Genomic DNA, 13,410 nt, shown 5'->3' with positions numbered 1-13,410 from the left:
AAAAGGGATGGAATTTGATGACAGTTTTGTTGCACAGCAGTAGTGTCCACAAGAAGCAGTGCTCTTTTTCTTCCCATGCTACTTTTTTCCTCTCTCCTTCCCTCCTTCCCTCCATCTCTCTCTCTCTCTCTCTCTCTTGAATTATCTATAGTTTTTTATTTAAGACCTTAGTGTATAGGAAATTTACTCTACATGATCTAGGTTGAGCCAGATGGGGAAATAAACAGAGTAACTCTAAGTCCACAGTAATGGTTATTAGAAACTAGATATTGTTTTGTGTGAGTTTTATAAAAAAATTTTTGAGAAATGCTGAAAATTTGTGGCTCAGAAATTTGACAGTAATTTACTCCATCCAGGCAAAGCTCATCCTGGGTAAAATATATCGTAATGGATTATTCAGAACTCGTCTCCTTTGCAAGTATCTAGACACTTGTAAAGAGTCTTTCCAGTTTGGGATTTTAGTTCACCCCAATGTATTTAGCTATGGTAGCTATACAGGCATTCATACTGTACTAGCAATATACTTTGGAATTTTTCTTGGCTCTCAGCCCTTCAAGAAAATGTATGCATTTTTTCCCTCATATATGCAATCTTTTCCTCATGTTTTATCTTTCAAAATATGAAATTTAAGAATTTTTTAGAAGTCTGCAAGAACAGATTTCCCACATGTATCTCCATTTAGTATGTATTTCAGTAGCAAACAGTTCAAGTACAATGGTATAATTGGTAATTTGAACTAAAGCATCTCCAGGATATTTGGCATTTGCTCTGGAAATTGTTTCTGACACACTTTAAAAGCAGATGGATTGTGACATATACTTTAATGTGACTTGAACATATGGGTCCAATCCATTTTGGTACTCATTGGAATATATGTTATAAGTATATTTAACATTGACTATGACCTCTTTTTTGCTTCTGGAAATACACAGTAGACCTTCTATACTAACAGAGAGCTAAAATGACCTTTAAAATCATGATTTTTCTCTCTAGAGAAAATGTAATAAATGGAAAACTTAACAGCCCTATAAGCAGCCCTATAAGCCCTATAATCCAATCCCTTTACCCCCTACCGGCTTCACTTCATCCCCTGCCCAGCCTAAACCTACTTCGTTATCCTTTACTTCAACCATCTACCCACACTAGCAACTTGAAAGTCACCCTTGATTCTGCCCTCCTCTCTACCCCTTAACATGTCGTCACTGTGATTTTCTCTTTTTTAATCTCTCACATCTGACCACATGCCTCCATGCCATTGCTGTTTAGTTCAAGCCCTCATCGTTTTTCACCTGAATTATTATAATAACTCCTGATTGGTTTTCCTATTCTCTTTCAATCTGTCACTAAAAACTTAGTGGATCTCTTCATATAGTTCATCTGTTCATACATACAAATCTTTCTGTGATTCTCCACTGCCTTTAACATATAGCCTAACATCCTAGAATTGCAAATAAATGCTTTTATCATCAAGACTCTAGCTTCATTTCTTGCCATTCATCCCTACTTCCCTATCTCCTGCAGCTGTAGCAAACTACTGGCAGTTCTCTGAATGTATCATTATCCTGGTGTCTTTGAATGTTTGTATTCCTCCCCATAGAACTTCCTTCCCCCATCTTAAATGGCCAGGCTGACTTCATATTCTTAAAGAGTCCATTTAGGTATCCAGTGGTTAAGAATCTGACTTCCAATGCAGGGGACGGGGGTTTGATCCCTGGTCAGGGAACTAAGATCCCACATGCCGTGGGGCAACTAAGCCCATGTACCACAACTACTGAGCCCAAGTGCCACAACTAGAGAGCCTGTGTGCCACAACTACAGAGCCCACGTGCTCTGGAGCCTGCCACAACTACTGAGCCCATGCACCTCAACTACTGAGCCTGCACGCTCTGGAGCCTGCACGCCACAACTAGAGAGAAGCCTGCGCGCTGCGACAAAAGATCCTGCGTGCCACAACTAAGACCCAACGCAGCCAAAAATAAATAAATAAATATTAAAAAAGAAAAAAAGAAGTCCATGGATGACAACCAAGGGGAGAACCTCCAGGACCCCCAATACTTCCTTGATGTATCTCACTTAGCAAGTTTGAGGGCATGTCATTGTCTGTAAACGTTGAGAAACATTCAGTTGCAAAGTGGTGCCAAGTTTTAGGGTAGAATTCCAGTAACAGTTAACATTGTCTTAACAGAAAAGCTGTTCCTCAACCACAGCCTGGAGCCTGAATTCTGACCCATTACCTCATAAGTACATGCCATTGGTCACAAGGGGCGCTGGTTGGAATAGGGTGACTCACTGTAACCTATCACCACTACCACTAGAAAACCAGCTCCCACTACATTTAGCTAGATATAAGTGGAATCAATCACCTTGTTAAGGAGGAATTCTGGCACTTTGGGAATCATGTTTACATAAAAGTTAAGGAACCTCGCCTTGAGGGGAAAGTCTGAGATGATAAAGGAGAAGAAAATGTACCATCCAAGGAAAGAATGAACTTTTATTTAGAATCTTATGTATATATTTAGCCTCAGCCAAGAGCTTTCAGTAAAGACTGTTCTTTTGTCTTTTAAGGTATAAACATACACTTTTTCTATTAGCTTTAGGTAGTAAGACAGATTCATATTACTGTAAGAAGAAATAGTCTAGATCTGTTTGCACTGAGCAAAGAGCAAAACTGAGGTTAATATAGAAATAAATACTGATCAGAAAATACATTGTTACTCAGTTGGCTTGTGTATATAACAGTTTGGAAGCTGACAGTACGTAATTTTGCTGTTTTTTTTGGTTTATTTTTTAACATCTTTATTGGAGTATAATTGCTTTACAATGTTGTGTTAGTTTCTGCTGTATAACAAAGTGAATCAGCTATATATATACATATTTCCCCATATACCTTCCCTCTTGCTTCTCCCTCCCACCCTCCCTATCCCGCCCCTCTAGGTGGTCACAAAGCACCAAGCTGATCTCCCTGTGCTATGTGGCTGCTTCCCACCAGCTATCTATTTTACATTTGGTAGTGTATATATGTCCATGCCAGTCTCTCACTTCGTCCCAGCTTACCCTTCCCCGTCCCCATGTCTTCAAGTCCATTCTCTACGTCTGCATCTTGATTCCTGAGGTGGATGGACCTAGAGTCTGTCATACAGAGTGAAGTAAGTCAGAAAGAGAAAAACAAATACTGTATGCTAACACATATATATGGAATCTAAAAAAAATGGTTCTGATGAACCTAGGGAGAGTACGTAATTTTGAACCTAGGGAGAGTATCAGTTTACATGATAAGGGAGAAGAGAGCCTGGCTATCTTCCTTCAAAAATGACTATCACTGAATTTTAGAAAGTCTATAAAACTGAAGAAAATGCCTGATAATTACCAAATAAATAGTATTAGTTAGCTACTTCTGAGTGATTATTTAATATTCTTAAAAATCCAAGTTTTTGAAAATAACAATAGTGCTTATATAACCAAGAATTAGTTCTGTTTAGCTTGAAAAAATTAGTAAAAAAAAAAAAAAAAGAAAAAAAATGCTGTGAAATCAAAAGATATGTGAAAGAGTATCTTTTTCACCATCATACTCAAAAGAGTTTAAGGGGAAAGAAAATGGAAAATTTTAAGTTTTATCTGTTTTAGAAATATAGAACAGGTAAATCATGCCATATAAATTTTTTCAATCAATGTCTAGATTTTTCTTACCAGAAAAAAAAAATGTTTCTCCCTATCCTGTTCTATGCTTACATTTATGTCCCATAACTAAGGTTACTATTATTACCTAGTAATTACTACTTTTACTACTCCAACATAAATAGACTAGCCTCTGGACCTGTCCATGAAGAGACGAAATTCATGATGGTTAAGGCTCAGGCTAAGGCAGACTTTAGAAATGGTCTGCTTGCTGGGGTCCGGATTCTGCCCTGCCACTTTCTAGCTATATGACCCTGGACTAATTACCTAATCTGTTCATCAGTTTCCTCGTCAGTAAATGGGGAATAGAAGAGTTGACCCCTTATAGAGTTGTTCAGACTAAGTAAGAGAATGATGTAAGCACTTAGCACAGCTCTGGACAAGCAGTAAATGTTAAGTAAATGTTAGTTGTGATTTATGAATGTTTTAACGCAGGAATCTGTAGCAAGTTCTAAACAATTGGATTTACCAGGCTTTTGGATCCCAACTTGTTTAGAGTCCTGTCGTTGCCTGTATACCACGGTGTCCTCAACAAAGACATATTTAACGTACACAGAGTAATTATCCTTTTGAGTTATACTCTCTGTTTTCCCAAACTGAAAAATCTATATTTTAAACTTTGTAGTAAAGAACAGACTTCTGGGGCTTCCCTGGTGACGCAGTGGTTAAGAATCCTCCTGCCAATGCAGGGGACACGGGTTCGAGCCCTGGTCCGGGAAGATCCCACATGCTGCGGAGCCACTAAGCCCATGCACCACAACTACTGAGGCTGCACTCTAGAGCCCGTGAGCCACAACTACTGACCCCGTGTGCCACAACTACTGAAGCCTGCGCACCTAGAGCCTGTGCTCAGCAGAAAGAGAAGCCACCACAATGAGAATCCCGTGCACTGCAACAAAGAGTAGTCCCTGCTCACCGCAACTAGAGAAAGCCTGCATGCAGCAACGAAGACCCAACACAGCCAAGAATAAATAAGTAAAATAAATACAAAAAATAAAAAAATAAAGAACAGACTTCTGAAATTGAAATTTAACTGGTCACACTCTTAATATTAGTAGGAGGGTGCAGTTTGTAGCATACTGATTTGGCTAAAGAAAGCAAGTTACTTTCAGGCTTTAAACAGAACCAGCTCAGTTGGCATTTGTCCTGGACTTATCTATTCAAAATACATTTATACCCTCCTCCCAGCCTGTGGAATGACCATGATTATGGTTGCCAGAAATAGAAATAACCACCTCAGCCTTATCACTGAGACAAGAGGAGATTTATTAGTGTTAACCAAACAGACACTGGAAAACAAGAAAACTTAATTATATTTAAGGCATATCCAGCAGATTTTCATGCCCTCTAATGGAATACCTTATCTGCCAATGATCTTCGTCTGTCTCCTGCTACAGAACAATATAATGGATTAAAGGTTGGGTTTTGGCTGGTTAAGGATAGAATTGATCTCAATTCCCCGACTGAACAATTCCAAAAATAGTTTTTTTTGTTTTTTTGTCTTTAATATTTATTTTATTTATTTATTTGGCTGCACCGGGTCTTAGTTGTGGCATGGGGGATCTTCTTTGCAGCATGCGGGATCTTTAGTTGCGGCATGGAGGATCTTTATTGGCAGCACGCGGGATCTTTTAGTTGCGACATGCGGGATCTAGTTCCCTGACCAGGGATTGAACCTGGGCCCCCTGCATTGGGAGCATGGAGTCTTGACCACTGGACCACCAGGGAAGTCCCCCAAAATAGGTTTTTTCACTCGTTCCATTTTTTTAGTTTTTGCTGAGCTGGGATTCCATTCAGGGTAATTACCAGTCCTTGACCACTGGCGGCAGACTGACTAGAAAGTATAGGACAGAAAAAAACAATGTCAGAAAATTGTGATTAGTCCACTGTTAGAGACCTTGATCACAAGAGTAAGAAATAATAAAAATATCAAAGAGGTGGTGTTAAAAAGCGGTTGTGGGTCTTCCCTGGTGGCTCAGTGGTTAAGAATCTGCCTGCCAATGCAGGTGACACGGGTTCGAGCCCTGGTCTGGGAAGATCCCACATGCCGCGGAGCAACTAAGCCCATGCCCCACAACTACTGAGCCTGTGCTCTAGAGCCCACGAGCCACAACTACTGAGCCCGTGTGCCACAACTACTGAAGCCCACATGCCTAGAGCCTGTGCCCCGCAACGAGAAGCCGTCGCAATGAGAAGCCCACGCACCGCAACGAAGAGTAGCCCCTGCTTGCTGTAACTAGAGAAAAAGCCCGCGCGCAGCAACAAAAGACTCAACGCAGACAAAACTAAAATAAATAAATTTATTTAAAAAAAAAAAAGAATCAGTTGTGGTCTTCCAGTGTCTACCAAGCAAGAGATAGAGAGTTGTTGGGAAGTAAAGAACCCCAAGATAAACAGCAGAAACCCATCTTACCAGCCAGGATGGCTGGCTTTCTTTTTCTTTATGCTATTAGACATTACATTGTTTCTCTGGCTGTGGGAATCTGCCACAGAGTCCCACAAAGGGCGGGACATACCTGTCTTGATGGACATTCAGAAATGGAAAGACCGACCCGCCGTGGGGTGCACAGGCCTGGCCCCATCGGCGCCCATATTCTTGGATGGTCGGGAAGACACTGCTGGTTACCCCTCTCTTCAGCCTCCATGTCCCTGTGCCAACGTTTAGATAAGGTCAATGGGGTGACAGTTCACGGAGCCACGCCCCTCTTCAGTGCTTGCTGCAGTGGCAGCACTGCGTGCGTCAACGTGCTGCTGGAGTTTGGAGCCAAGGCCCTGCTCGAGGTGCACCTGGCTTCACCCATCCACGAGGCAGTAAAGAGAGGTAATAGAGAATGCATGGAGATTCTGCTGGCAAATAACGTTAACATTGACCAGGAAGTGCCTCACCTTGGAACTCCCCTGTATGTGGCTTGCACCTATCAGAGGCTAGACTGTGTGAAGAAGCTTCTAGAATTAGGAGCCAATGTTGACCACGGCCAGTGGCTGGACACCCCCCTCCATGCCACCATGAAGCAGAACAGTGTGGAAATCATCCACCTGCTGATAGACTACGGGGCTAACCTCAAGTGCAGAAACGCTCAGGGCAAAAGTGCGCTTGATCTGGCAGCTCCGAAAAGCGGCGTGGAGCAGGTGCTCCTGCTCCGGAAAGGCCCGCCTGCTCTTTCCCAGCTGTGCCGCCTGTGTGTCCGGAAGTGCTTGGGTCGCGTCTGTCATCAGACCATCCACAAACTGTATCTGCCGGAGCCCCTGGAAAAATTCCTCCTATACCAGTAGTCCCAACTGTCCACAGGAAGATACTTGGAAATAAACAGGTTGTTGCTTGCTGTACCCAGGGTACCTAGTGTAACACCCAACAGCTAGACTCTCAAATGAGCTAAGCTACTTAGAGCACATCCCTGATGGACTGGCACATGTGGGGAATGAAAACTCCTGGTTAGTTTAATGTTCTCTTTAACCAAGGGGCAATCAGAAACTTTTCTGTTTTTAGCTCTTGTTGTTAAGAAACTTTAAAAAATTGTGAAGTAGGGTGAAATTAATAGGCTGTTTTTCAAGATTCATGATCTTCGATTATCTAAGGATCACCGTTCTGAATAGCGTGTAGACACGTATAAATCTGGGTGGATAAGATTAGGATGAATATAAGTATTCCAAGATGGGTTCCTGATTTAGTTCTTCCCTTCTTCCCCCTTTCTTTCTTTCCTTCCATGAATAAATCTCTGCATGAAAGTTTTTTTTTAAATAAAAAATTTTTTTTAATTAATTAATTAATTTTTTTTAAAAAAAGAAAGAAATGGAAAGACCAAGGTATGTGTAGTTTGAGTAAATGTAATGCCAAAGTAAGTCTTACTGGTTACTATGTAATAGCAAAGTCAAAATTGTCTTTTTTTTTTTTTAACTACCCCAAATGTCTCTATATAGTCACTGCAATCTCAGTTCAGGAATTCAGTGTTTTGCTATTTCCTTAAGACCACTTATTGCCATTGCATAGAGCTCTGAGAACAACACTAATTGACAAGTATCATGTGATGTTAAAACTTTGTATGTGCTCTAGTTGATATTGAAAAGTGATTTGAATGGTAACTATTGCACCCTCTCCCCACAATCCTCCTACTCAGCAATAGTTTTACTAACAATGTTTTTGGCACTTAATCTGCTTTAAATTCAACTGTTTTAAATTTAAAGAAAATGAAAAATATCTTTAAGCTATTTACCTACATAAATAAATGTTTTTCCAAAGAATGTTTATGATGTTTGGTGTCCTTAAAGTGGCTGTGGTTTTAAACACAAATATAAATATCTCTTTAATGAAAACAAATCAGACCAATGATATTTGTATTTTAAGACTCATTTTATGTACAGGATCAGAAAAACTAACTCAAACTAGCTTAAGCAAAAAGGGAAGTTACTGAGTCACATACCTAAGAAGTCTAAGTAGGACAGAACGAGGGGCGCAGCGCCAGCAGTACTGGCTGGCTGGTGCTCCCTCTCGCCTGGCACCTCTGTCCACCTTCACTCCTTGGCATAATCATCCACTTCTCTCCTACTGCTGATGAGCTTCCTCCTGGAAAACAAGGAATTCGCAAATAATATTTGCTTTATATGGTAAATGGCTATAATATTGCTAGTTTTTGCCAACTGAAAGGAAAGAGAGCCCCTTTTCCATAATCCAAGGCTCATTTCTGGGGAAGCATTCTGATTGTCCGTGCTTGGGTTTTGAGCACTCCCTTGAATTGATCTCTTTCCAGGTAAAGAGATTCTTCTGACCTGCCAGGCCTGGATTATGTGACTGTAACAAAGAAAGAGTATAAGGAAAGGATGAGGGCAATAGGGATTGTGGTTGATAGTCTTATTTATTCCCATAAATGGGAGGAAGGTGACAAATAAAATGCACACAGCATCTGGTATGCTAAAAAGTACTGATTTGTATATGGTTAGTACTTCCTTCTCCTTTCCTTTCTAAATTTTGGCTCACTTTTAGCTGAGGTCAACCTAGTAATTTCTTTGAAAATACTTCTTTTTTAAACAAATTAAACTTAGTAAAGAGTTTAAAGTTATACTTTAAAAAATTTTGCTTTTACTAAGACTTTTATTGATAATCTTGATGCCACAAATTATATAAATATGCTTATTAAAATGTAGCTACGAAGCTAGTGTTTTTTATTGTAACTACTAAAGGTTGAGATTTTAGAAAAATATGCATGATAAATCATGAACATACTTATGACTTTATATATTTTTCTGCATTTTGCTGATGTACTCTTTTTTAGTGATTCACTTATATGTTTAAAATATTGAGAGGATTATGCAGTCTTCATTTTCAGATTTTAGTAATGAAGTGTAGCCAGTAGTTTAAAGTAGCAACCTTTTTAAACATATCTTTAAAACTTCTTTCTATGAAGAAACTTACAACAAACGTTTCATATATATATATAGGGTCAAGCAAGAGCAATTCTGATCATAACATAAAAAGCCAAATTTCTGTTCCCCCTAAGAATATGAATATCCAGTCTGGAAATGATGTTGTGAGTTTTATTATTACATTAACATTTGTAAAGCTTTTATAAGTTATAAAATGCTTTCATATATTACCTCATTTGAGTCTCACGATTTTTGAAGTTTTTCTCTTTTATGTACAAAAGGAACTCTAGTGTGTAGCTTTTCTTTTGTTTTCATAGCAATTCCAATTCAAAATAGCTTTAAATTTCTTTTCTTTTCTTTCTTTATTTTTGGCTGCATTGGGTCTTCGTTGCTGTGCACGGGCTTTCTCTAGTTGCGGTGAGTAGGGGCTGCTCTTCGTTGCAGTGCATGGGCTTCTCATTGCGGTGGCTTCTCTTGTTGCAGAGCACGGACTCTAGGTGTGTGGGCTTCAGTAGTTGTGGTGCACGGGCCCAGTAGTTGTGGCACACGGGCTTAGTTGCTCCGTGGCATGTGGGATCTTCCCGGACCAGGGCTCGAACCCGTGTCCCCTGCACTGGCAGACGGATTCTTAACCACTGCGCCACCAGGGAAGCCCTAAATTTATTTTAAAATGAATGAGGGCAAACAAAAAAAGTATTGGTGAGAATATGAACGTTGTGCACTGTGGGTGGGAGTGTAAAATGATGTAACTACTATGGAAAACAGTATGGCAATTTCTCCAAAAATTAGGCATAGAATTACCATTTGATCCAGCAATTCCACTTCTGGTTATATACCCAAAAGAAGTGAAAGCAGGGACTCAAACAGATACTTGTATACTCGTGTTCATAGCAGCGTTTTTCACAATAGCCCAAAGGTGGAAACAACCCAAATGTCCATCCACAAGTGAATGGGTAAACAAAACGTAGTATGTGCATACAATGGAGTATTAGTCATCCTTAAACGGGAAGGAAACTCTGATACATGCTGCAACGTGGATGAATCTTGAAGACATGATAAATAAAATAAGCCAGTCACAAGAAGACAAATATTACATGATTCCACTTAATATGAGGTACTTAGAGTAGACAAATTCGTAGAGACAGAAAGTAATGGAGTGTTTGTCAGGGGCTGGAAGGAGAGAGAAATGAAGAGTTATCATTTAATTGGTACAGCATTTCAGTTTTGCAAGATGAAAAGAATTCTGGAGGTGGATAGTGGTGATGATTGCACAACACTGTGAGTATACTCAACACTACTGAACTGTACACTTTAAAATGGTTAAGAGGGTAAATTTTATGTTATGTCTATCATACCACAATAAAAGAAATGAAAAAAAGAAAAAAATGAATGAGGACAGAGAATAACAAGTGTTGACAAGGATATGGAGAAATTTTAACCCTCATATTCTGCTGGTGGAAATGTAAAATGGTGCATCCACTGTGGAAAAAAGTTTGACAGTTCCTCAAAAAGTTAAACATGGAGCTACCATATGACCCAGCAGTTCCACTCCTAGGTTTATACTTGAGTATTGAAAACATACATTCACACAAAAACTTGTACACAGATGTTCCTAGCAGTATTATTCATAACATCCAAAAAGTAGAAATAACCTAATGTTCATCAACTGATGAATGGATAAGCAAAATGTGGTATATCCATGCAATGGAATAATATTCAGCCATAAAAAGGAATGAAGTACTGATAAATACTACAACATGGATGAACCTTGAAAACATTATGCTAAGTGAAAGAAGCCAGACACAAAGGCTGAATATTCTTGATCCTATTTATATGAAATGTCCTGAATAGGCAAATCCATAGACACAGAAAAGTCCATTCATGGTTGTCAGAGGATGAGGGTAAAAGGAAATGGAGAGTGTCTGCTAATTGGTTTTGGGTTTCTTTTTGGAGTAATGAAAATGTTCTGGAATTAGATAGTGGTAATGTTTTCACAACCTTGTGAACATACTAAGAAACACTAATTTGTACAATTTTAAATGGTGAATTTTATGGTTTGTGAATTATACCTCAATTAAAAAATAAATGGCTACTTAAGTGTCCATCAACTGATGAATGGTTAAAGAAGATGTAGTATATATGTCCAATAGAATACTACTAAGCTGTACAAAAGAATGAAATTTTGCCATTTGGATGGACTTGAAGGGTATTATGCTAAGTGAAATAAGTCAGGCAGAGAAAGACAAATACTGTATGATATCACTTGTACCTGGAATCTAAAAAACACAACAAACTAGTGAGTATAACAATAAAGAAGCAAACTCACAGTTATAGAGAACAAACTAGTGGTTACCAGTGGGGAGAGAGAAGGGGGAGGGACAATATAGAGGTAGGGGATTAAAAGGTACAAACTATTACATATAACATAAATAAGCTACAAGGATATATTGTACAGCACAGGGTATATAGCCAATATTTTATAATAGCTATAAATGGAGTATAACCTTTAAAAATTGTGAATCACTCCATTGTACACCTGTAATTTATATAATACTGTACATTAACTATACTTCAATTAAAAAAAAATGAAATGATTACTTAAGATTCCTAAACTTAGTTGTGTAATTTCAGTGAAAGCTTACATTTCATATAACTTCTCCCCACCCTCCACCTGTTGCCCCTGCCAAATGACCTAATCTCATCTTACTGTTGTACCCAAGTTACTTTACACCCTAGCTACCGAAAGACTTATAGGTCCCAAATGTACTGTGCTGCACCATTCCCATTCTTTTCTTTACTCAGAATACTCTCATCCCCACTTACTCCCACATTTTCTGTTTCTGCCAAATTCATACCCATCCCACACCCCTTCACAAGTGTCTCCGCCTCTCTGAAGTCTTCTGTGACCAACCCTAGTAGAGTGAATTACCTTTTCTTTTCAAACAAGTGTAGTTAGTACAACTATATTTTTGTGTGTCACACTGTATTACAATAATTTGTTTGCATTTCTGTCTCCCCCACTAAATTATCAGCTTCTTCAGAGCAGGAACTGCTTGTTATTCATCTCGTACCTCCAGCACCTAACACAGTTCTTTGCAAGTAGTAGGTGCATGATAGATGAGAATAATAATAGATAACCTTTATTTAGTATACTTACTATGTGCCACATATTACTCAGTATACTTTACATTTAGTAATTCATCTTAATCATCGCTATAATCCCATCAGTCAGTTGGGTACACAGTGTGGTTAAATAGCTTCCCCAAAGTTGCTCAACAAGTACATAGTAAGGCAAGGATTTAAACCCAAGCAATCTAGCTCCAGAATCTGGGTTCTTAACCACTATGCTATATAGCATCGCATATATTAAAAAATGGTTACACACAAAAATTAATTTTATAATTTCCATTCTAGGCCTAAGCTGCTTTTATCATTCTTTTTTTTTAACATCTTAATTGGAGTATAATTGCTTTACAATGGTGTGTTAGTTTCTGCTGTATAACAAAGTGAATCAGTTATACATATACATATGTTCCCATATCTCTTCCCTCTTGCATCTCCTTCCCTCCCACCCTCCCTGTCCCACCCCTCTAGGTGATCACAAAGCACCTGAGCTGATCTCCCTGTGCTATGCGGCTGCTTCCCAGTAGCTATCTATTTTACGTTTGGTAGTGTATATATGTCTATGCCACTCTCTCACTTTGTCACAGCTTACCCTTCCCTCTCACCATATCCTCAAGTCCATTCTCTAGTAGGTCTGTGTCTTTATTCCTGTCTTACCGCTAGGTTCTTCATGACTGTTTTTTTTTTCCCCCTTAGATTCCATATATATGTGTTAGCATACTGTATTTGTTTTTCTGTTTCTGACTTACTTCACTCTGTATGACAGACTCTAACTCCATCCACCTCACTACAAATACCTCCATTTCGTTTCTTTTTATGGCTGAGTAATATTCCATTGTATATATGTGCCACATCTTCTTTATCCATTCATCCGATGATGGACACTTAGATTGCTTCCATGTCCTGGCTATTGTAAATACAGCTGCAATGAACATTTTGGTACATGACTCTTTTTGAATTATAGTTTTCTCAGGATATATGCCCAGTAGTGGGATTGCTGGGTCGTATGGTAGTTCTATTTTTAGTTTTTTAAGGAACCTCCATACTGTTCTCCATAGTGGCTGTATCAATTTACATTCCCACCAACAGTGCAAGAGAGTTCCCTTTTCTCCACACCCTCTCCAGCATTTATTGTTTCTAGATTTTTTGATGATGGCCATTCTGACCGGTGTGAGATGATATCTCATTGTAGTTTTGATTTGCATTTCTCTAATGATTAATGATGTTAAGCATTCTTTCATGTGTTTGTTGGCA

At 38.9% G+C, this 13,410-nt stretch overlaps 1 protein-coding gene and 1 pseudogene across 7 annotated transcripts in view; both read left to right on the top strand.

Moving 5' to 3' along the window:
- Window positions 1–13,410, top strand: part of WASHC3 (WASH complex subunit 3) — a 77,695-nt gene that overhangs the window by 46,508 nt on the left and 17,777 nt on the right. For 2 of the 6 annotated variants that reach the window (XM_082349681.1, XM_082349679.1), the window contains one exon: window positions 4,301–5,664. The exons of 3 other annotated variants lie outside the window; for them this stretch is intronic. In XM_082349681.1, coding sequence (XP_082205807.1) covers window positions 4,301–4,442 — 142 coding nt within the window. In that variant the 3' untranslated portion in view covers window positions 4,443–5,664. One more of the 6 variants, XM_082349684.1, reaches the window with a different exon arrangement.
- Window positions 6,097–7,914, top strand: LOC309608931 (ankyrin repeat and SOCS box protein 11 pseudogene; annotated as a pseudogene). The gene has a single exon. The product of its transcript is annotated as an ankyrin repeat and SOCS box protein 11 pseudogene (transcript).

Source organism: Balaenoptera borealis (genome assembly GCF_965194805.1).
Source record: "Balaenoptera borealis genome assembly, chromosome: 13".
In the NCBI taxonomy this organism is placed as follows: domain Eukaryota; kingdom Metazoa; phylum Chordata; class Mammalia; order Artiodactyla; family Balaenopteridae; genus Balaenoptera; species Balaenoptera borealis.
This window is presented reverse-complemented; position numbering and strand designations above follow the sequence as displayed.